General features: G+C 42.6%; 4 protein-coding genes across 4 annotated transcripts; 2 read left to right on the plus strand and 2 right to left on the minus strand.

Annotated features, from left to right (window-relative positions):
- Nucleotides 1-1,420: 1,420 nt before the first annotated feature.
- Nucleotides 1,421-5,907, minus strand: LOC128301928 (protein arginine N-methyltransferase 9-like). Its single transcript, XM_053038606.1, has 2 exons — nt 5,346-5,907; nt 1,421-4,047 (listed from the first exon to the last, which is right to left on the minus strand). The coding sequence occupies exons 1-2, from the start codon at nt 5,642-5,644 to the stop codon at nt 2,121-2,123; spliced, it is 2,226 nt and encodes a 741-aa protein (XP_052894566.1). The 5' UTR covers nt 5,645-5,907; the 3' UTR covers nt 1,421-2,120.
- A 229-nt stretch (nt 5,908-6,136) lies between these two features.
- LOC128301929 (transmembrane protein 62-like) lies at nt 6,137-9,215 on the plus strand. The gene is made up of 4 exons (XM_053038607.1): nt 6,137-6,466; nt 6,527-7,751; nt 7,821-8,124; nt 8,198-9,215. The coding sequence occupies exons 1-4, from the start codon at nt 6,266-6,268 to the stop codon at nt 8,475-8,477; spliced, it is 2,010 nt and encodes a 669-aa protein (XP_052894567.1). The 5' UTR covers nt 6,137-6,265; the 3' UTR covers nt 8,478-9,215.
- Nucleotides 9,216-10,151: 936 nt separating this feature from the next.
- Nucleotides 10,152-12,191, plus strand: LOC128303494 (5-hydroxytryptamine receptor 3B-like). The gene is made up of 6 exons (XM_053040467.1): nt 10,152-10,311; nt 10,405-10,577; nt 10,667-10,714; nt 10,775-10,890; nt 10,965-11,332; nt 11,413-12,191. The coding sequence occupies exons 1-6, from the start codon at nt 10,251-10,253 to the stop codon at nt 11,973-11,975; spliced, it is 1,329 nt and encodes a 442-aa protein (XP_052896427.1). The 5' UTR covers nt 10,152-10,250; the 3' UTR covers nt 11,976-12,191.
- A 93-nt stretch (nt 12,192-12,284) lies between these two features.
- LOC128301090 (protein bicaudal D) lies at nt 12,285-21,486 on the minus strand. The gene is made up of 10 exons (XM_053037410.1): nt 20,693-21,486; nt 18,730-19,095; nt 18,530-18,667; nt 18,271-18,428; nt 17,872-18,182; nt 17,554-17,744; nt 17,267-17,478; nt 16,697-17,178; nt 16,419-16,593; nt 12,285-16,342 (listed from the first exon to the last, which is right to left on the minus strand). Exons 1-10 carry the CDS (start codon nt 20,894-20,896, stop codon nt 16,174-16,176), a joined length of 2,406 nt encoding a protein of 801 aa, XP_052893370.1. The 5' UTR covers nt 20,897-21,486; the 3' UTR covers nt 12,285-16,173.
- Between the last annotated feature and the right edge of the window lie 652 nt (nt 21,487-22,138).

The following is a 22,138-nucleotide window of genomic DNA, read 5'->3' on the forward strand; positions in this document are numbered from 1 at the left end:
ACACCGAACCGCGTTTCTACGCGGAAAAGCGGATAGTTTGAAATTGTACGTACACGGCAAGACAGGAGCAGTAGAAACATAGTGATTATTATCAAACAGTTTTTACATCAGACTTTAGATTAAGGTACGTATTACAGCATGTAAAGCTTAACTGAAAAGGGAGGTATGAATGAAACCTGAAATAGGGCAATATCCATTGTTCAGACGCGAATCAGGTTTAAGGTCGAAATTATGGAATTAATTTTCACCAAATCCTAAATTACACAAGGGTGGCGTACGGGCGCTAACACATTTTGAAGTTGTTCCTACCGGCTTGGAGGGTAGTCGAAGTTTGGATAAAAAACAGCACTGGCAACAGCATTGATGATGATAAATGTGTTAGCTGCCTACCGATCTTTTCACAATCTTCGGAAACTGCTCTACGTAAAACATGTATAGTTTCACTATATACCGGCACTACTGATATTAGCCTATGTCTCTGAGGCGTGGATTCTGCCCAAAACTGGGGAAACCCGATAAACGCTCTTGAGCAAGATTTTTGGCAAGTAAATCATGTGTAGTAAAAACCCAATCCGCATGTGTAGTAAAAAAAAGGAATGAGCCACTACAGTGACGATGAACTCACTTTCGTAAAGTGAATTAAGATCGACAGACCCCGATGGGCTGGTCGTATCATTACAATAACACCTGTAAAGCGCATTTAGGAAGTCCACGTGGTTAAAGAAGGCTTGGTAGACTTGAGTGATGCAGCTGATGCGTCTGCCAGAGCTGAACCGACAGAAAAAGATTTAATTGGCAGAAGAAACTACTTAACTTTGGCGTTTTGATGACTCCTGCAATGTTTATTTAGTCATCATTAACATCTCTAAAAAAATCTCCAGGGAACATACTTCTTCCTTTTGTTTGTTTTGCTAAAGCTTCGGATATCTTATCTTACTATTTGTGGTTCTCGTAGATTTGTATTTTACTCGTAGCAGAAAATGAAATCCTGACACTGGTCATGTCGCTACCCTCACACAACTGGGGTATCTGTAGCTAATTAAAAATCATAAAGTAACTAGTGTAGTTCCAACATCCTGTTCTACAGAACGACAGCATGTCTATCCCAATATCTGTGCTTGGATGCACTGGGAAACCTAATCTCTTGAGAGGATGGGTGATATTATCAAATTGGGAGGGTGCAGAATAGTCTGCGTATGGCTTCCTAAAGGACTCTAAACAATTAAGATCCGCAGGTTCTCCAACATGACTTTGAGTTGGAGGGCAAGTCTTGTCAGTCATCGGCAATACAAACGCAACGAAAAGAGACGCAGATGAAGAGGAATGTAGCTAGACTATGGTACCGCTTTCAACATTACTGTTCCACTCTGTCGATAATGGTAAAGCGGCAAAACAATATAAAAAATTCACAATCGAAGTCTCACATTGACTGAAATGATCCTATTTTATTGTGTTGCTAAAACTGGTACATTTAATCGAAATTACAGCAATTGCGCATCGGAACACACTATCGTATCAACGGTTAATGCTGATATGTGTATTTGCAAACATCCAATCACAATTTGTTGTTGATGATAGTTTTTTTTTCTCTCCACTGGTTCATGGTGCGTGCGGGATATCGTGAGAATATTATTCTACTTGCTTGTATTGCTTTTGCTATCCATGCTATACTACGCCTAATTCTGTTCCTTCCCATAGGGTGGGTGCGATGTGACGAGGTTTTTCGTTACTCTTCTTGTCCATTGACTGATGCACTAAAACGCACTACTAAGATTGCTCTCACTATGATTGGTATGTATTTTAGATTTGTTCCGTACATTATTTGATGTGTCATACTCACAGAGTGAATGATGGGTTACATTGCTTTTGCTTCAACGGGAATGCATACTATGTACGATTGCTACGTGTGGTTTGCTAATACTGCACTGCTAAAGCTAAGTTACTACGTTAAAATCCATCTCAGTATCCCAGTTCTCCTGTGATTTCCTTTCATCTATAGTGGGTGGGTGTAATAATCAGAGGTTATTGGTTGCTTCACACGTGGCTAGGAATTGCTAGTAAGAATTGTGAATGGTACATTGCAGTAGGCGACCATTGCCTGGCAGACCATTGTGTTTGCATTACTGTCCAACGGAAGCAATATCACATTTAATGACTCCATGATTTTGAAGTACGGTAATGTAGAGCCGCTCAATCTGTGCATGATCAGCAGTCGGCTCGTCGGTTTCTCCGGACGGTCCGTGGAATGTAGATTTAGGAATGATAAAGGCGGATCGCTTTGCGAAGGACTGAGCACGATCCGTATCGAGTAATGGTCGCTCAGGTGTAAACCCGATTTGGTAGTGGTACAGTATGGCATGCACCCGTTTCGGATCGGTCGGTTCGGCAAGCCCCAATTCCAATGCAGTTTCGTGCAGCTTTCCATCGAACTGCACGTCCGCTAGCTTAATCGTAGGGGAAAGGTTTCGGTAGGAAAATGGGCCCAGGTCTAGATGGTTTTCCGTTTCCAGTGAAGCGAGATACTTATCGATCTGAAACTGTTCCAGTTCTGGATTTTCGACGCGGCTACATTTAACGATCCAATCCGATTCGATAACGCTGCCGTGCAGCTCTAGCGACGATGGTATAACCGTACCGATCGGTTTTAGCTTCGCCAGTAACGATTGGTAAAGGCAGAAGTGCTCACTGTTTATCTGTCCGAAAACGTCCACCGGTTGCAGAATGATCAGATCGAGCGTATAATCGTTCAGCAGAAATATCTCCTGGAGTGAGTTGACTAGCATGATGCTACCCATTGGAATGTCATTTTGATTTGCAACAAACTCAATCAAATCTTCCGCCTGATCGAGACAGAACAGCATTCGGGCTTTGCCCTCTTTCAAAAGCTTCAAGCCAGCGTAGGGAAAGAGTGACAGATCAAGCACCTTTTCCATATCGTCGAGCGCTTCGGTAGCCTCCGTTAAGCTGTTGTAGTACTCATTATCGTTGAGAAACTCCAGCACGTGTTCGTGCACACTGATCTGGTTTTCCACCGAGTTGAGATTGTGGGCAATGGAGAGTGCACCATCCTTGCAGGACATCGTCAGCTTCAAACGTTGCTCCTTCGCAACCGGAAGGCGCTGGTTTAATCGAAAGATCGCCTGATTCCAGCACGTGCTGGTGGTCGGATCCGTACTGATGGCTTGGTTCTCATCAAGCTGCAGATCGAACCATACAACAAAACCATCCAGCAGTAGACCATCGTCCAGACAGGTCAGTTCCACTTCGCCCACTTCCGTACCATCCTGATAGCGTACCAGGCTATCAAGATCGTTAAAATCCACCACCAAAGAGACGACGGTATCGGTCACGAACTCAAAATCATCGTTTGCCTGAATGCGCCCAATATCCTCCGCATCGTAACACTTTGTACCTTCCTTCGAAAGCAAACAATTGCTGGGCAATGAGAAATCCTCTATAAAAGCTTCGTTGATTAAAATATTGCTTGCTGTTAAGGCGCGCGATTGATATCCGGACGCGTACAGCGTGACCTTGGCCGGAATGATTTTCCCCTCCGGTAGCAGCAGATGCCGTTTGGCGTGAATTAACGTTTCCAGAATTCCCTCGCCGAACGCACCGGAATCAAGCGTTTCGGTCACTATCAGCGAGAACCGTTCGCCGATTTTCAAATCCTGCGAGTAGCTCTGAAACAGACAGATCCGATCGCTAAGCCCATTAGCACCGAATACGTCCCGTGCGATCTGCACCATAATTTCCGACCCATCGCAAGCTGCTGCCTTGCGGATGCCATCGCATTGCAATGCGTACATCGAAAGTAAACCAGTGCCGGTACCGATGTCCAGCACTTCGTTGTATCCTTCGGCGATCTGACTTTCGATCGCGGCACGAAACGCTGCATTGCGCACAACGTCGTTCAGCATGCGGAAGTGCCATCGTTCCACGAGTTCGCACTTCGTGTTCTGCAGATTTTGGTAGGCTTTCAGGTAACGGGAGTCCTGCAACAGTACACGTTCGAAGCAGATGGAAGCCTCCAACGAGCGGCCATATCTGGAAGGTAAGATGCAGTAGAGATGAAATAAAGCAATACTGTCAAGTGTGGCTAATTTCGCTAATCTTATTCTGATTTCTTTCCTGTATGTTTTTCGTTCCAGTTTTCAATAGCTCATCTCAACGTGGACGGAGTTTTTTCGAATGTGCAGTTGTTTTATTTCCTTTTCATCTTATTCATCGTACGTTAAGGTAAGGTTGCTTATTTTAATATCGAATAATGCTATTATCGTTGCTTACGGATTATATAAAACTATTTCTCAATCAAAGTTTGCTAACTGTGTGCATACTTTCTCACTTCCAAAGCAACTGAATGCATTGAGTGGCATTGATGTGTTGACGGAAAAAAGTGGTTCCCATCATAATCGGCTTATTTGTTACATAATCACAGTATTAAAAACTTTAGAGAAAGTAATGCACTCCAAATTGTTGTTCGTGACAGATTCTTTCCATAACATAAGGGCAGTTTTTACTGCTGGTTCGTTTGAAAGTACGGCTGGTACGCTGAACGAAATAAATGGTTCAAATGCTTCATCCCTGTGTCGTTTAAATCCTGCTTGTAATATGGCTAGAGGTACCTCGGATAAACAGTTGTCCTGCGTAGCTGCTGTCTCATACCAATAAATTATGGGATAGCCAATAAACAAACCGTATGCACTCGTACGACAAACATCGTCACCGAGTGGCCAATGTACGATTTGTGTTTTGCTTTGGGAACCATGCTGACCACGGCTGCAATGTTTAATAGTTGCGAGTCGAGATCGCAACAAATCGACCAAATCATTATGCAAAGTTATGACACGCTCATCCGCCGTGCGTGGTATCGAGTGTCCTGCAGACACATCGATAAAGACGCGCCGCGATGTTTGTTGACCCGCGACATACCATCGATTCACATCGCACACACCAAAGTCTGCCCCCAATTCCTGTCCTATCTGCACAATTGCTAGAGAGTTTTGTAACAGATTGGCTCCCTTCAAGGAATCAAGCAATTGCCTTACATCGTCCATCGAGAGGAACCCAACGTCCCACAAGAATCCTAGCTTAAATCCTTTATCGATCGCATACAACTGGACGGCTATTTCTTTGATCTTGCGTTTCGCCCTTATTTTAGCCCCAAGGCAACGGGACAGGTGGTTATAAATGTCCTTCATTAGGCAGGTTAGCCGTGAGTGTGCCCTGACAATGGAAGAACCACTCTTGACCTCACTCAGTGCGTATTGCGCGCGTTTACTGTGGCACGGTACTACAGCAGGGCGAACAACAGCTATGGAGGGGGTGGGTGTATTTGCGCCTACCTTTGCAACCGCACACCCGTCTCGTTCAGCAGCTCCGGATGCTCGGGGAAGTATTCCAATCCTTGCTCGATGATTTCAAACACTTGTTCGATTTTGCCTTCCTGCTCCAGCTGCTCCGCGTGCTTGGTCACGATGAACAGAAACAGTTCCCGCAGCGGATCTTCCTCTTCGGCCGCCGGCGACGGGGGCGACCGCTGGTCGAGAACTTTCGTGGCACTGGCAAAAGCCTTCTTGAATTTGCCCTGTGCAATGAAATCGTACACAACTTTCAATTCACCGATCTCTTCATCACTGCTCATCTTTTTTATTACGAAGCCCGGACGTCCTGAACTGTGGTCCGTATTTTTTAGGGGGAATTGTGTCGATGAGGGGCCCACGCTTTGCAGTGAACGATACTGCGTTTTTGCTGCTTTGACTTTTGACGACGACGCAGTGATTTGTGTGTAGCCTGTGCCCTGCCACCAATTACGGTCTGCAAATGCTGTTGCTACTGGTTCACAGCCACAAGCCTACTTTTTCCCATCACTTCCGCTCGGAAGAGAGAGAATATTTTGTAAACAGAAAGCTGTGCGCCGGCGTTAACAACTGTCAAAAATCCATCTCCTCAAGGTCAGCCTTGTTGTTTTCATAACACAACAACGGAACGAAAAAATTAGACCGTCATCATCATCCCCCCGAGAGTGATAAGAGCTTTGTTCTGTAGATTCGACAAAAAAACGTACTCCCTTCACCATTCACATATGTTTCTTAATAGCGTTGCAAAATAAAGTGTCTCACTGCGGAAGTGACAGTAGAACAGTGTGAAAATATGGTTTATTTCCTTGCAACGAATGCGTAGAACTCACGCATAGAGGGTTTCAGTGATTACGCGGCCTTAAATTACTCACGCGAAACGGTGGATTGATAACAGAGTGTACACGATGCGTTTCACTACGGTTGCCTTCGCTTTGATCGTGTTTATTGTGGTGTTTTCGATATTTGTTGCGAACCTTGCCAACTTGATCGGCATCGACAAGCAGCTGAGTAACCGGCTAGATGCCGCATCGCACGATGGACATCAGCGGCAACCCAAACAGCTGAAGCTGGATGATCAGCACAACCATTTGATGTGGTTTTTACAAGTACACCCATACAGAGGTAACGTGCTCATCAGAAACTAAACTAAATGTTATTTCTTTTAGGTGTCTGATATACATATCAGTATGTATCTGGATCCGGCCCGTGTCCCCCAGCTGGTTGAGTTTTGCAATCGCACTGTCGACATTATAGCACCATCGGTCGTGCTGGCATCCGGTGATCTTACCGATGCGAAAACGTCCAACTTTCTCGGGTCCCAGCAGCACGAACAGGAATGGCGCTGGTATCACGAAGTGTTGCGCGACACAAACGTGCTAAACAAAACGGTATGGCTTGACATCCGGGGCAATCATGACAATTTCAATGTGCCCGCCTTGCAGACGCGCCAGGATCTGTTTACGAACTATTCGGCGCAAGGCAAATATCATACCCGATCGTACATGCATCAACTGACGGCTGGAGGCGAACGATATGCGTTCATTGCGGTAGATGCCTGTTTGGATCCTGGTCCTAAGCGGCCCTTCAACTTTGTCGGGATGCTGTCGCGCAATGAAACGCAACATCTGATAAATCTTGCCGAGCGGTCGCGTGAACTCGAAACGAATTATACCATCTGGTTCGGACACTATCCTACTTCGTGCATTCTTACACCGGGATTAGGTACGGGTGGAATCCGTAATCTGATCGGTCGGTATCGGGAAGCTTATGCGTACCTTTCAGGCCATTTTCATACCCTTGGGGGAGCTGTACCGCGCATGTATACCCTGCAGGAGGAAGGCTTTCTTGAGCTGGAGCTTGGCGATTGGATGCGTAACCGACGCTATCGCTTAGCTGCGTTCGATCACGGTCTCTTCTCGTTTGTCGACATCCATCATAACCAGTGGCCGGTGGTTCTGGTGACAAATCCGAAGGATGCGTTGTTTAACATTCCAGGAAAGGAAGATCTTCGTACGATAATGGATTCTACGCATATACGCATGCTTATCTTTTCTCCAGCCAAGGTTGTAGAATGCCAGGCAAAAATAGACGGTGGCAGTTGGCAAGATTGTAAACGAGCCAGCCACCAACTATTCGTAGTGCCCTGGGAACCGAGCCGCTACAAGCGTGGACTTCATAAGCTGCTGATCTACGTGCTAGACGCGGATGGCAGAAGCCGTGTGGTGGAGCAACAGTTCACCCTAGACGGGTCGCGGTTGAAGTTCGATTTTCTCGCGAAACTGGTGCTGATGTACGATACGAACAAGCTGTTCCAGACATTCTTCAGTGTGGCGTTGATCATTTATCTGGTACCGTTGTGTGTGTTTCGGATATGGCATACACTCGTCAGAAGTATGTTTGAAATATTAAAACAGCTGTTTAAAAGGAGTTTATAGTCTTCTCGTTCTCCCTTTTTTGTAGAAGGTACTTTGTCAAGGCCCCGACTCCGTACCGTATGCTGTGGAGGATGGATTCGAAAGATGTGGATTTTATCGACCGTGGATCGCCTAATGTTTCCCATTGTAGGGTACTGTCTGTATCTAACCTGCGGACCATGGTCCATCGGAGAAGTCATCGATGGTCACGTGGGAGTGGTTTTTGTGTGGGGTATTTTTGTGAATAATGCTTTTCTTCCCGGAACACTTACATATCTGTACGGGTTCTTTCAATTGATGCTCTGTCAACTACCGTTGACCATCATATTTGCCAACAACGTTGTACGATGGTAAGGGCGAGCAGTTAGCTAACAACAGGTTGCCAACAGCATCTAACACTGTTTAACCTTTCATTTTTTCCAGCTTTTATCGTCGATCGGGAGAGAGGAACTACGGATGGATGATGGCGCTGTGGAAAAATTCTGCATTTATTCTCATTATGACCGTAGAAGTATTGCTGGCGGCAATATTTTGGAACTCGTACGGATTGCTCGCGTTCATCATAACACCACTTCGGGCCTGGTCGATATTGTTAAATTTGATTCTGTGGTACCAATCGCGTTACATTCCGGAAAAATGTCTACGATCCGCATCAGCTGTTTGGTCGTCATCTGAACCAAAACTTGCTTCGTTATCTCATTAACCCTGTCGGAAGCGAACTGACATCGTACAGAAAAGCTCTCCCGTATCAACAATAATTTTTTGGGTATTATTTTTAGTTGTGGTTTTCCATCCACTTTAAATATTCCTCGACTGCACGTTGCCTTCTCTAGTCTGAAGCTGTATTCAGCTGGTATCACATTCGTGCTACATGTCGTTTGGTCGAATTTAAATCAACCAAATCGTATGTGACAACCTCAAACTGATTAGCAGTAATTGCGGTCACAATTTTCCACCCCATCGCACCTCTAGTCATTATCATTGTCAAAAACAATCAATTTAAAGCACAGGGAGCACACATTGTACGATGATCACGCTTCTTGTAACTACTACAAATCGTTACTTAACTCGTAATATTGAGTTTGTCTGAGGAATGGAAATCAAAATCGATTAGAATATAATTATTGCAACAACCACCGTCACATTACCAAAAAGAAAAGAAAAGCTAGAGATTGAAATTATCAATATATTGCAATTTTTTATAAGCAATATTCAACATATTGCTGTAGATTGTGTACACGATGTTAGCAAGATGTATAGGAATTCTAGTGAAATATGTTTGATATGTACTGCTAGAGTACCATGGATGTATCTGTAGAAAAGTATTAATTCGTGACTGGTGTTTTCGTCTGTGTACTAACTAACATTTTTGTAAATAGTGGCTTTTTTGTTAAAAATATACTGTACAACTGTTGTGAAAGACTAATAAAATGTACCTGTCACTTAATTATTTTTCAATCTGTACAAGCTTAGCTTAGTCGTGATCTGCTGCAAGAGTTCTTGAAATGACCATCAAGTGCCATCGTCTACCCATTCCACCTTTGCTCTCCACAGCTTATGCAGCAGTTCTTTCAAAATTCAACATTTTCCGTCCTATCTAAACTCCAATTTATCCTTTCCTCAACGATTCGTTAACTGTCTATCTTTCTGCTGCACCTCAAATTTCCTTCAACATTATGTTGATAAATGTGGTGCACTGTCTTCTTCGTGATCTTCTCTGGCGCTGGCGTTACGATTATATAATTGATGGTTGCCTTACTATAATTGATAATTAGCTGAATTGCTCTACTTCGAAAACAAGAAGTGGATCTTAATTCAATTGTTGATTTGTCGATCGTATCGTCGGAATCTGGTCAACCAAATTCGATTTATCTGTCAAAAGTAATCTTTTATCATCGGAATTCACCGATTCAAGATCGCTGATATGCTAAACTACGACCGTATTCAACTCGTTGTTAAGTTTTGGAGATTCTTTCGCTGAATTCTAGACGATCTCAGGCTCTGGACCTAAGTCTGTTCCATCTTTGGGCTTAGAAGTAATTTTATTGCTCGTCTGCCTAAGCAGCTGTCTCCGTTCCAATTTACGATGATTATACGCATGGCAACATGACGCTACGTGCCTACCCATCATTCAACCAGCCCAGATCATACCTAGCCTAGTACCACCACCTGTTCTGCCTTGTTTCATTCGAGCAGTTCCGCACTGTATGCGACGCGTACGTGCATTTATGATGCATTTATCAGCCTCTGCGCAACAAACATTATCCAACAGCATCCAGCTGACTAATTCTAATAATGTGCTGATTGATGATGCGGTTTCTCTCGACGTCGCGAGAGATGTACAATGCGCTAAGCATGGGACATAAACTGCAGCGCGCAAAACTGCATTCTACCGCTAGCGTCCAGTTGATAGTGGATGGTGGATTAGGTTTGTGCTACACAGAGACACTTTTTGGTGGATCGGCAAGTGTTCGAAATGATCGTCACTTTTAGAATAATTGTGCTGTTAGCTGGATTAATGGTGATTGCAGCTACTGGTAAGAAGCATCTAATCATGCATTGGTTTACTGTTAAAGAATGATTCGTTGAGACAGATCACTCTTCGTTATGTAAACCCTTTTTTTCCGCAGAGCACCCAAAACCGTTTCTATGTGTGGATCAAATGGAAATTAACAGTACGGAAGGAGCATTAAAAAATGCGCTCTTCTGTGGGACCAGCTACAACCCACGCTACCGGCCAGTAAAGTATCAGCAAGATCGTCTCGCCATGTACATTGGTGCTGAAGTGATCAATGTTGAACAAGTATGTAACGCTTGTGTTATGCGTTTTGACTAGCATGCTCCAAAAGGTGGACGAGAACGTTTAATTTTTACTGAATTCGTCAAATTTAGGTCCGCAATGACGACTCGAAGCTGGAGATAACTCTAGAGCTGCTGATGGTATGTTGAAATTCTTAATTAACCACTTGAGGGCATGATGTTGTAGAAAGTATTTTGCAGCAATGGTACGACGCGTTCCTGCACTGGAACAAACGAAGCAGCGGCAATATAGAAACTATAAACGTCGCCGAACAGGATCTTTGGACTCCTACATTTGGGGCTAAATCGTTTCAAAAGTATGCTACCCTGGACTGGTGTCAAACGAAATAAAATTGCTTCTATCTGTTAACGTTGATTGGTATCGTTTCAGATCGCCCCGCATCCAGAGCACTAAACAGTGCTCTCGTGTGAAATGTCATCTTAGCTACGATGGGGAAGTTATCTATACGGTTCTGTGCACCTTCACCGTTGACTGCTACACAGAACCAAGATACTGGGCGTTCGATACGAAGATTTGCACGTTGCGTATTTATTCCGTCGAGTACGATACCAATCAATTATCGCTGTTCCACTTCCAACGTCGCCTGTCGTACCCGAGCTATTCGCTTCTGCCGTACAAAATTACCTCGTTCCAGATGGCCACCGTCAATAGCACGATGAGCCCGGAGTTTCGCATGGATATTGTCATCGAGAGATTGATCGGTTCACATTTGGTAGTGTTTCTCGTATTGATCGTCGGTAAGTGTCACGTGTAGATTTTTTTCCGCATCAAACCCCTTTTTCTAATTAGACATATGTAATTCTTTCTTCCGTAACAGCACTCTGCTTGTTGAATCTGTTCAGTCTGTGGTTCAACATAAACTCTAGCGCACGCACGATCGCAGCCGTTCTGGGTACGATGATGCAAAGCCTCTTCCTGATCATTCTCTACTGGTACGGAACAGTGAAAATGAAACCGGTAATCTCTCTGGCACATCTGTTGTTCGGGTCATTTTCTTTCGGAGCCATTGCATGCGGTTGGACATATTTTGTTCGGCGCCAAATCGGCAGCAGTAAGCGATTTACCCACTGTCCACGAACTGTAGCGCAGATGATTGGATTTTTGAGAAAAAATCGACCGCTCGCATCATTCCTGTCTATCGGGTATTTAAACGGAGGCAGCAAGGTAGAAAAATTGTCCAACGAATGGGACGATACCCAAGCGGAGCAAAATACACAAACGTCGGACGCATGCGAACGGCAGCAGGATGAAGAAATGACTTCTAGCGGGAATGAGGATTGTGAGGTTAAGTGGCAGGAAGTAGTGCAGCCACTTGATCGTATCCTTTTCTGTGCCATGCTCACTGCCTACCTTTTGATGTTCATCGTGTATATTTGTTAGTGTAGTGCACGAATGTTAGATATGTTCTCTACTGCTCTTCGTGACCAAGAGCATGTTCAAGAGCGTAAGGTTACCAATAAAATAAATAGTAAAAGTTGAAAATGTGACTTCAGTAGAAATAATCTGCTGTTGAAATTTGAATTGAATGGAATTTGACTCGGTTATCTTGTTTAATATGCATGTTGTGGAGAAATAGCCGAAATAGGCCTCTGTATGTTCACTGTATGATAATATGTGTATGCTTTTTAAAAAATTTAAAAAAGAATGCAAATTGCACGAACGTAAGTATAATAAAACACAGTTTAAACATTTTACCACGTTTACCAGTTTAATGGTTGCTATGTGTCCAACAGAAACAAAACATTACTCAAACCTGTGCGAAGAATAGACACAATATGGACATGTGTGGATTACTATTGTCTCCTGGAAGTTAGTAGTCCACCGTTGTTCGTTCACTTTCCTTCTCTACTCTTTTTTCCACTCTTGTTGTCCTGTAGGGAACCTATGCCTGATTGTTTTCTTCTGACGTAGCAAATGAACGAACGAATTATGGTTAGTATTGTATAATTTTCACTACGCTAGGAGGGAATACGATTGTTGTTTTTGATAATTACTTACAGTTTATCACTACACCTACTAAACTGCTGCTAATCAAATGAACACTACCATTATGCTGCTATAGTTCTGGAAATAACCTTACGAATATGGATACAAAAGGAGGGATTTTTGCACACTACATATACCAAGTGTTCTGACAATTCAGTACTCGTAGAACACAACTCATGGTTTCAATCGAAATGAGACGTAGAAACTATTTCCATAGGTTTACTTTTATCATGCTAGTAATTGGTGTACTAAAACCTTTCTAACGTTCCAATCGTTTGCTGTTATTCCGTGGTACACTATTCTGCATTATAAGTGTGTTTTGTTTCGCAATTTTATCTACATTGAGTAGTGTCAAAACAATAAGCTGCTAATCTCCTGCTCTGTACTGCAGTACAATTTACTCACTTGTGGACTACCATTTTCGGATTGTATGTTGCTTCTACAGCTTACATTTTGTTGTGTCTTTCATTCTACACCGATTCTGTAACAAAACTAGGTGATACTGAAACAACACTATCACATATACCGGAAACTAACAGTATGTGTTCTTTAAATTGTATAATCGATTTAACCGTGATTTATCAAATCATAGTACCTAACCTGCTTTTTTTAATAGCAATTAAATGAACATTCAATTCATGATTTAACGAAATCAAAACAACACACGATGCTTGTGATTTTCTTAGCATTTGGTTGTGTGCTAAAGATAACTCATAAACGTGTTACATATGATTCATTGTATAATTACAATATAAAACGGGAAAACACATTCACACACACACACATACACAATACATGAGATATCCAAATGAGTGTTTGGTTTCAATATGCTGGAATATCTCTAAACAATTGTTCTACCTTTACCGTGTGATGTCGATTTGATATCAAATGTACTCTAGGTAAGTACAAAAAATTGCCTTTCGCCGTCGTACCATCTTCGTATAGTTAATTATTACACTCTTTCGAGCCATCTGCCTAACATCATCATTTCAAAAAAGGGACGGTGATTAATTATTATTAATTTCGTAGTTCATACTGTTCATACTTCGTATCGCACTTCGTACTAATCTTCTTGTGCTAATTTCAATGCTGTCCATTTAAGTAGCTACGAAATGTCGGCCTGATGACAATTATTCCTGTCCTTAGTTGCTATTGCACAATAATTTGAACATTAACCTTTCTTTATTCGATTTTGTTTCTCCGTGTTTAGCGTGTCAGATTTTTTTTCCTTAGAACGGCCAGGATTTAACGTGTTAGTCATATTGACCCAGTTTTCTTTTGCAACGTTTGGCTTTTTCAAATATTTTTCTTAAACATTACTTTGAGAACGATACTCCTATGAACTGTTGCTCTGCTGTTCCGTTTTCACGCCTCGAGATATTCGTTGCTTTTCCACTATGTTACAATAAATATATGGCTCGGTAGACTTTTACAATGTTATGTTTAATCAAATATCTGTCTTAAATCCAATTCTACGGGATTTTTACGGACACCATACGCTAATGCGATGTTCTTTCTGCCGGTACGATTCGTGTCATTCGTGTGTGACTGTGCTGTTCGTTTCCTCCATGATCAGATGCAACAACACGCACACACACAACAAACAGCTACATTCAATGTCCATGTAGTTTTGTTGTTATAATATCTTTATTATTCACATAACCTGTTTCTTCTCAAAAATATTGGCAAATGGATTGATTAGAGGATATAACGTTCTAATAATTAATTTTGGACGAATAGAAGATTTTTTTCTATGAGGACCCACACTCGTAGAACGTAGAACATCGACGAGTGCGTCTAGTGGTGACTAATTTGTTTCTGTGTTTTTTATCATTAATTTTGACACCTGTTCTGATACGGTTCTCCTAAGATTTTCACTATTTTACTTTGCTCTATCAATGTCTGTGAGAATATGTTGCATATCGTAACTGACAAAAATCACAATTTCGAAAACCTAACCTGTACTATGTTGGACAGATAGTTACTAGTTGCTGTATCAATGAAGAACGGATACTTAGCAAATAATTTTCGCGCTTCTAGTGTGAGGGATGCCTAACTATTAACATTTTACCGCGATTATAATGTGTCAAACAACCGACTTTTAAACGAATGACTTTTACTCTACCAATCTAGGGAAGACCTAATAAAATATAAAAATGAAGTGCGATGCTAGACACCGAATGGGACCAATTTCCTGCTGAAAGGATTTTCTACCAACAACCCTTTCATTAAACTTTGCAAATTTAGTGTTCAAGAAAAAACGACCGTCCTCTAAAAGTGCTGTACCATTGCTATTATCATATGTAAAATGCAGTAGAAGCAGTGGTGTCGAATAATCTTGAAGGATTGAAATCAGTTTTACACACCATACCAGTGCATTCCGCAAGTGTGACAAATTCACTCCACCCACATGCTTCTCACTTTCCTTGCGCACCCTTATGGCAGCATCGGAGAGTAAATACGTGATAAAATACTACGATGCGTATTAATTTAGCATCAGGAACGAGTGGGAAGTTGTCGTAAAAATGTTGGTCCAGATTTCGTCGTGTGCTTTACAATGTCACCAATACAACCGTTGAACAAAAGGTCCCTTTCGTTAAATTGTGTCACATGAGTGCCTGGGTAAAGATAAGAACTTCGCCGTTAGTTGGATAATCGCATCGTCGTTTCTTTGCAGTTAAAGTATTCGGTAACAATTCTGTTACAGTATCGGTCTGGTGTTTCCTGCAGAATTAATAAATAACATCTATCTATAATTTCTGAAATAAATTGCACTGTGGCTACTCATGCTATTGCGATGCTATAGCCATCCAATATTATCCATACCACAACCACCGACACCGTTCAACATAAAGTTGTCGAACCGTGTGATAAGCATTTTCTAATGTTCAATAATTAATATAATCCAAACAAAACGTGTACCTTGATCAGTTTGCGTCACTTCTCAATCAGTCATCTCTCCATTTACCTCACTTCCACTAGGCTGCCATATATTCGGGCTTGTCGTTAGTTGCAATAATCTGTTCAAACGCTATTGCAGCTGCCACACTCGGTGCGAATAAATATATCTTAAAGCGGCGCGCTCGTTTGTGTCCTTCGGACAATTACACAGGTTTACTGGACGCACTGTGTTCTGCCTTTCTCCGATACACACATCCACCCTTAACGCTGCTCTGTACGTTTTACAACGAGTTTGTATATTGCAACTAATTTTTTCAATTCTCGTTCGTTTCATAATGGATGGAAATATGCTTTTCTTTGTTAAACAGCTACTCGTGGTCATTTGCATTCGCTACAGGAACGCAACTACGCGATTTCATTCATTCATTGGTGGGACGGACCACCTGGTCATAGCTCTGTGTTTTCTGAACGTTTACGAAAAAGAGCGTAAAACAAGACACAACCAAATCGTAACCCTGGAGATCGATGAAAGATTCACATATGCCGATGATAATTTTTGGTTGTAATTCATCCCTCCACTTTATCGTTACCTAAAACTACAACAACCCCTTACCCCGGTACAAGTTCCGCTTTACAGCTTAAGCAGCGTGTAAAGGAACGCCAGAATTTTACGTTGTACGCTCACCTTATGTTAGAAGAAAGCTTGGTTCGGATTGTTACTATTGCTGTTGCTGTTCGGGTTTTGAAGGCTGTTCCGGGCCGGCTGGCCACGCGAGAAGGCCGACTTTCCGCCTCCTCCTCCACCACCACCACCGCCACCACGCTGAGAAGCTGCAGGACGGCGCACATGACGCATTTCACTAGAAAAGTAAACGATGAAACAGAAATTAACAACGTGTCCTTGAAATTCGTATAAAAAAATCTTCCTTCCATTACCGGTCCATCTCAAGCTCCTCGAGTTTTTGTGTCAATCCTAGCTTCTGCTGTACAGCCAATCGAAGTAACTGGTTGAGGGTTTTCTTCTCCTCTTCAGCTGCTGCAAGCTGATGCGTTAGTTCGTCAACCTGAGTCACATACTCCTCGCAGCGAGCAGCAAACATAGCGCGAAGACCTGTTTTTTTTTGTGGAGCGAAAGAGCGGAACACGTTGTAATTACATAAACTACCTGTTTCACTTGTTATACAACCAACGTTAGGTATTGGACGGTAACTTACTGGAAAATGTTGCCGCATCTTCCTTCAAAATTCGTAGTTCGTTTCGCAGCTTTGACATAGTATCGCTCACGACCAGCTTCTCGTTTTCGTACTTCGATTTCAGATTCGTCAGTGCCACCTCGGCCGTGTTCTTGTTGGACTTAAGAACGGTCCGCAGCGTTGCAATCTGTTCTCGCTTTGTCGATAGCAGGCTGCGCAGTTTGATGATTTGTTCGTGCAAATCGGCAATCTCTTCCTTTGCCTCCTTTACATCGCCCGACGATGTAACAGACGAATCGGTCACCACCTTATCCTTGTTCAGCTCGATCGTGTGCTCGACGGCCGTTTTAAGGTACCGAATCTGATCACTCACAGTGTCAACGTATTTGCGAATTTCAACTGCATCGCTCAATGCTTGCAGGTCTTCGAATACATGCGGCTTCGAGGTGAGAATGTCCGATTTCAGCTGCGACTGAATCGCCGTCAATGAGTCGTTCTCGAAGCTAAATATACATAGAAGCGTAAACAATGACATGATTGGCGTTAATGTTTTAAATGCTCCACATATTAACCCTGTATACTGTTTGTTACCTTAAGTCATCGTTCTTGTGGTCCAGGAGCACACGATTTGGAGTTTCCCCGTTAACCGTGCATACTAAGTGATATAGCTGCGCTAAATCGTCACTCAATGCAACCAGATTAGTACGCGTCGTGTTCAAACTCTGGCCGGCTGTTTGCGATAGTGTCGTAAGCACTTGAATATCACTGTGCAAGTCCAAGGACTTTTGTTCAACCGACAGTAACTGCAATAAAGAAACACCGTTAGAAGATGGATTGGTGATCAGAAGGTGGAAGCGGTCATGACCAATTATTGTTACCTTGTTCTTTAGATTCGTAATTTCATTACGCAGTACAGTCATTGCATCGGAACAGTTCAATCCTTTTTGAAGTTCTGCCAAGTCAGCCTTAAGAGTATCAATTTCCTTTGAGCTTAGTGTAAACCAGCTCGAGTACTGCATGATGGCTTCGTTCAATTTGTCATTCACATCCTTGTCCTTTGCAGCAGACACTACAAGGCGCGCGAACCAAAATGAAACAATATAAAATTAGAACGAATATGACATATAAGAATGTACAGTAAGTCAGTTGAATACTATACGACAGTTCTGTTGCCAGTCAGTTAATAAAACACTCACCGGTTATGTTTTCTTCGATTTGAATCTGCTTTTTGAGCGTGTGCAGTGCGTCCACGTGTGCTGCCAACAACATCAACTTTGCCATAAAGTTTTGTAAATCGTTCTGGCTTTTATCCAGATTCTGTTGAGCGTCGCGCAGATTGGCAGTCAGGCAGAGCTTCTCGGTTTCCATCGTTTCCAGTTGTTTCTCGAGTTTTTTAAGTTCATTCAGATGGATCTCAGAGAACAGGTCACCCTTTGTGCCATCGGGGGATTTCAGATCTGCTGTTTCTGCCTCGAGCGTAGCTTCCAAGCGTTTTAGGGTGGAATCTCTGCGTGATACGAAATTCAACCAAAGATATTCAATAACTACAAATGTTCATATCTGTCCAATTGCTTTACATCTCACAAGATACATACCTTAATGATGGTATTTCCTCTTCGCAGTCACTGCTGTTCAGGGCATTTTCTTCCATACTACGTATACTATATGCCAGATTACTTATATTGTACATCGATTCACGGTTGATATGTGCATCAAGCTCTTTCTTCAAAGCGTATTTATTCTCCCTTTCAACCTTGCAAAAAAAACAAATAAAGACAAATAGTATTACTTTACTGCTCTACATAGATGTTCTACATATATTTATAAAGTGATGACTCACTCTTTATTACTTACTTGCAGTGCAGTCAAGGCATCTTCCATCTGTTTTTCAGCTATTTTTTTAAGACTAGCCAATTCTTCCACTTGCGAATTTAACAATTGAATTTCTTCCGTGAGTCGTCGGATTTCGTGCTTTGCGCCTTCAAATTCCACCTGTCGAAAGAAGAATCGTTATAATAATAACGTTTTTCTGTATTTCCGCTGTCTTGACTTACCTGAGAGCTGCGCAAACTGGACACCTGCTTTTGGAGGGAAATGTTTTCTTCTTCGAGTTCGGAATAATCGGCCAGCATACGGGCTTCCCGATACTTCATATCCTTCAGTTCGGCCTTAAGCCGCGCCCGTTCCGCCTCGGTGCCGGACTTGTCGCGCCCAATTTCGGCGTTCTCCTGCAGCATGCGGTCCCGTTCGCTCGTGACACGATCCAGCTCGTGGCGCAGCTGTTTGGTTTCATTTTCCAGCTCCACGATCTGCATGTTGAGGGATGTTTCCATCGCCGCCGATTCGTTGAGCAATGCATCTTCCTGTTCGATGCCTGTCTTCGTGGTGACTTGTTGGGTTTTTTGAAATTTTTGTAAAGCCTAAAACAACCCATTGAATGTACGGATTATTTTATGTTCTTAAGGACAATTTCTTTGGCATAAGAAATGCTGTAGGAGAATATAACTTTAGGATGGACATGTTCGTTCATTAGTATTTGGCTTTACAAAACCATTTTCACAGAATTGATATTATCGTTCACAATCCTGACCTAAATTGTGTCCACGCTCCATGACACAACAGGTTAAAACATTTCAGCCAAATACGCTCGAAACAGATGAACGACAATGATTACTGTTCATTCGTTAGGCTTCCGCCTACTTGGATCAATATCCGGAACGTCTACTGTTGCGTTAAATGATGGTAAACAAATTTTCTTTAATGAGGTGGTGCGCAGCGTCAGCGTATCCGTTTTAAATTGTTACACCATTGTGGAGCTTATTGTTGACCTTCAAAATGAATTCGCCGGCCGTGTAGCACAGACCTACACGTTTGTATGATGGCACAGACAAAACGAGCCGGTATTGATAAATTAGCCCAACGGTGCGCGAATGTGGAGCTTTTATCTATGGTGCTATCTGGCATGCAACATCGACGGCAAGAGAAAATTGAAGGAAAATCGCACTCGAGGAAACAACAGAAAGAAGAGAAGAAAAAAAAACTATTCAACCACAACGCGCGTTGCACATGTTACACGCGTTATTTAGTTTCGCTTTGATTTACTGTATGAATTTCCACCCGATCCGGAGAGCAAGTGTAGCAAGTGTTGGATGTTGGGCAGGTGTGATGTGGTACACACTTTCTTGCGGGGTAAAATTTGTGGGTGGGTTGTTGCGAGTATGGGCCACACACATGCCGACGACAGTCCATGCTTGTTGAAGCACGAAGATGACCCACGGACGATTGGACGAACGGAACCCGAAGGAAATGAAAACAATTATTTGCACAACTCCATTCGCCTGCAGTTATGAAATTGATCAATAGCACTAGAGCAGAAGAATTGTACCATGAGCTCACTACTTATCTCCTAATTGGAAAGCAATTCAACAATCGAAGCACGCGAATTTGTTCCAAGGGTCTCGTTAGTCTCTGGGAATGAGACCAAAATACCCACACATATGCCACACAGTCGTGCATTCGTTTAGTGTGCCTGTTATGTTCATAATATAGTTCATCCGTTTGAACCTACTGGAAGGCGGGTCTCATGTACAGAGTAACGCCAAATCATCAATTACAATTTCGATAGCATTTCAAATGAAATTGTAGCGATCATCGGAAGTTACAATAACTGAAAGCAATAACGCTCTGTCGCCACCTACCACCCCTACCGCCTTCGTCAATCATAGGCTCCATCGGCGAGAAAACACGAACGAAAAATTTCACCCATTTCGCTTGTGCCATGGGGATGTGAAATGAAATAAAACGAAATGAGACCAAAATGTGCGGTGAATCATTAGATTGTTATAATTGTATATGAGGAGGTTGGCGTGGCAATAGGCTTTTCTTTCCCCTTTGCTTGTATGGCAACCTGGTGGTGCATCTGTTGTTACTTTGACCGTACAGCTGCACACTTCCGTTTTTTCTTTTGGCTTTTGAATGACCACAAATGAACTGTATGTACACACATGTAAAACTTACCTCTTGTGTAATGTCGAGTTCGAGTTTGGTATTCTCGTACAGCGATTCCAGCTCCTCACATTTCACTTGCAGGTTTTGTTTTTCCTCCAGCAGCCCCAAACCATACTTGGCCGATTGAATATTCTCGCTGCTCACCTGGTCTAGCTCCCGCGTTAGGCGCTCGATTTCGGACCGCAAGGTGTCCAGTTCTGATGATGATGTCATTTTCGGTTATATGTGTGTTCCTTTTTCAGTAGGCTTCCTGATAGAACACTCCGCTCCGCAATAGGATCGGAGGGTAGAGCAATCAGTGGAGAGGCACGGCGGTCGGAGTTCTGTTCGGTGGTGGTAATTCTAGGTGAAGATGGGCGCTTCGTGCACCAGACCTACTGGCACTGCGTCGAACAAGTTACGCAAAGGAATGTTGCCCCCGTCGGTGTGGCGGAATGCTGGCTTTATGCGTCCTCACGATAAAAGAAACCTGTGCTAGTCATTACACTGTTTGGGGGTTATAAGCACTGTTTTTTTCTGCTCCCCCGTATCATTGGCTGGGAGGTGTGTTACACTTGTGCCACCTCAAACGATTGGGTGACATTGGCCGTTTCTCTTTTCTATTTTCACTCCGAACATCGAAAACGGTGAACTCCAGTGTACGTTGGAAACTGTATCACTGTACCGCGCGGAAGCCAATGATGAAGGGAGCACATGAAACAAAGCACGACTGTAGTATTGTGCTTATAGAAAAAAACGTATCAAAACAGGAAAACCTTCTGATTTTTCTCTCGACTGCACTTGCTTTTTAGAAATTGTTGGCCACCGCGGCAGAGTGCGAGACGGAACGCAACTTTTCCCACGTAACAAAAATTGGCATGTCTGAAATTAGCTGGCGTCAGTTGCTTTATTTTTGTCGATTGCTGTCTTCTACTGGCGTCATTTAAACGCTAGTTTGGGGTATTTATGTGATGAGATCAGCGCCATCCATGGGCAAATTACTGATCTAGAACAGACGAAAATGAAGGAAGAGAGTAATTTTTCTGCATTGCCATGCAGTGAGCAAGTGTTTAGATTTCTTACAATTGTTTACTGTTTTATATAAAAAATTGTGATTCAATTTAGATTATTTTAGAATTTCGTCAAAAACAATGTCCTAATAGGTTGCTATGTCGGAAAGAAGAATTTTAATTAGATTTTACTGACTGTTATTAAAATTTCGAAGAGGTAATGGTAATAAGCGCTGAAGTGCTATGATACCAATATGTAAATAACAGCTAGCAAATATATGCTTTCGTAAATGGGGCTATCAAACGATTTGCTTACATTATTAAAATCAACCAGTGTGCAATTCCTTCGATAAAACATCACACATCTGCTATATGCATCTTGGTTGTGAGCGAGTGGAATTCTTCATTTCATCTGGCCAAGGCTTCACTAAACAAACGCTCGGTGAATTTTGAACACGATATGAAG

The sequence above is a fragment of the Anopheles moucheti genome, chromosome 3 (genome assembly GCF_943734755.1).
Source record: "Anopheles moucheti chromosome 3, idAnoMoucSN_F20_07, whole genome shotgun sequence".
Taxonomy (NCBI): Eukaryota; Metazoa; Arthropoda; class Insecta; order Diptera; family Culicidae; genus Anopheles; species Anopheles moucheti.

Bases quoted from the DNA above. Each gene is read 5' to 3' on its own strand.
- LOC128301928 (XM_053038606.1), bottom strand. From the start codon at position 5,644: ATGAGCAGTGATGAAGAGATCGGTGAATTGAAAGTTGTGTACGATTTC. The intron at 4,048-5,345 runs GTAGGCGCAAAT...CTTACCTTCCAG, and splicing joins ACGGGTGTGCGGTTGCAAAG to ATATGGCCGCTCGTTGGAGG.
- LOC128301929 (XM_053038607.1), top strand. From the start codon at position 6,266: ATGCGTTTCACTACGGTTGCCTTCGCTTTGATCGTGTTTATTGTGGTG. The intron at 6,467-6,526 runs GTACACCCATAC...TATTTCTTTTAG, and splicing joins ATTTGATGTGGTTTTTACAA to GTGTCTGATATACATATCAG. The intron at 7,752-7,820 runs GTATGTTTGAAA...CCTTTTTTGTAG, and splicing joins ATGGCATACACTCGTCAGAA to AAGGTACTTTGTCAAGGCCC.
- LOC128303494 (XM_053040467.1), top strand. From the start codon at position 10,251: ATGATCGTCACTTTTAGAATAATTGTGCTGTTAGCTGGATTAATGGTG. The intron at 10,715-10,774 runs GTATGTTGAAAT...AGTATTTTGCAG, and splicing joins TAACTCTAGAGCTGCTGATG to CAATGGTACGACGCGTTCCT. The intron at 10,891-10,964 runs GTATGCTACCCT...GTATCGTTTCAG, and splicing joins GGGGCTAAATCGTTTCAAAA to ATCGCCCCGCATCCAGAGCA.
- LOC128301090 (XM_053037410.1), bottom strand. From the start codon at position 20,896: ATGACATCATCATCAGAACTGGACACCTTGCGGTCCGAAATCGAGCGC. The intron at 19,096-20,692 runs GTAAGTTTTACA...GGGTTGTTTTAG, and splicing joins AACTCGACATTACACAAGAG to GCTTTACAAAAATTTCAAAA. The intron at 18,668-18,729 runs GTAAGTCAAGAC...TTCTTTCGACAG, and splicing joins CCAGTTTGCGCAGCTCTCAG to GTGGAATTTGAAGGCGCAAA.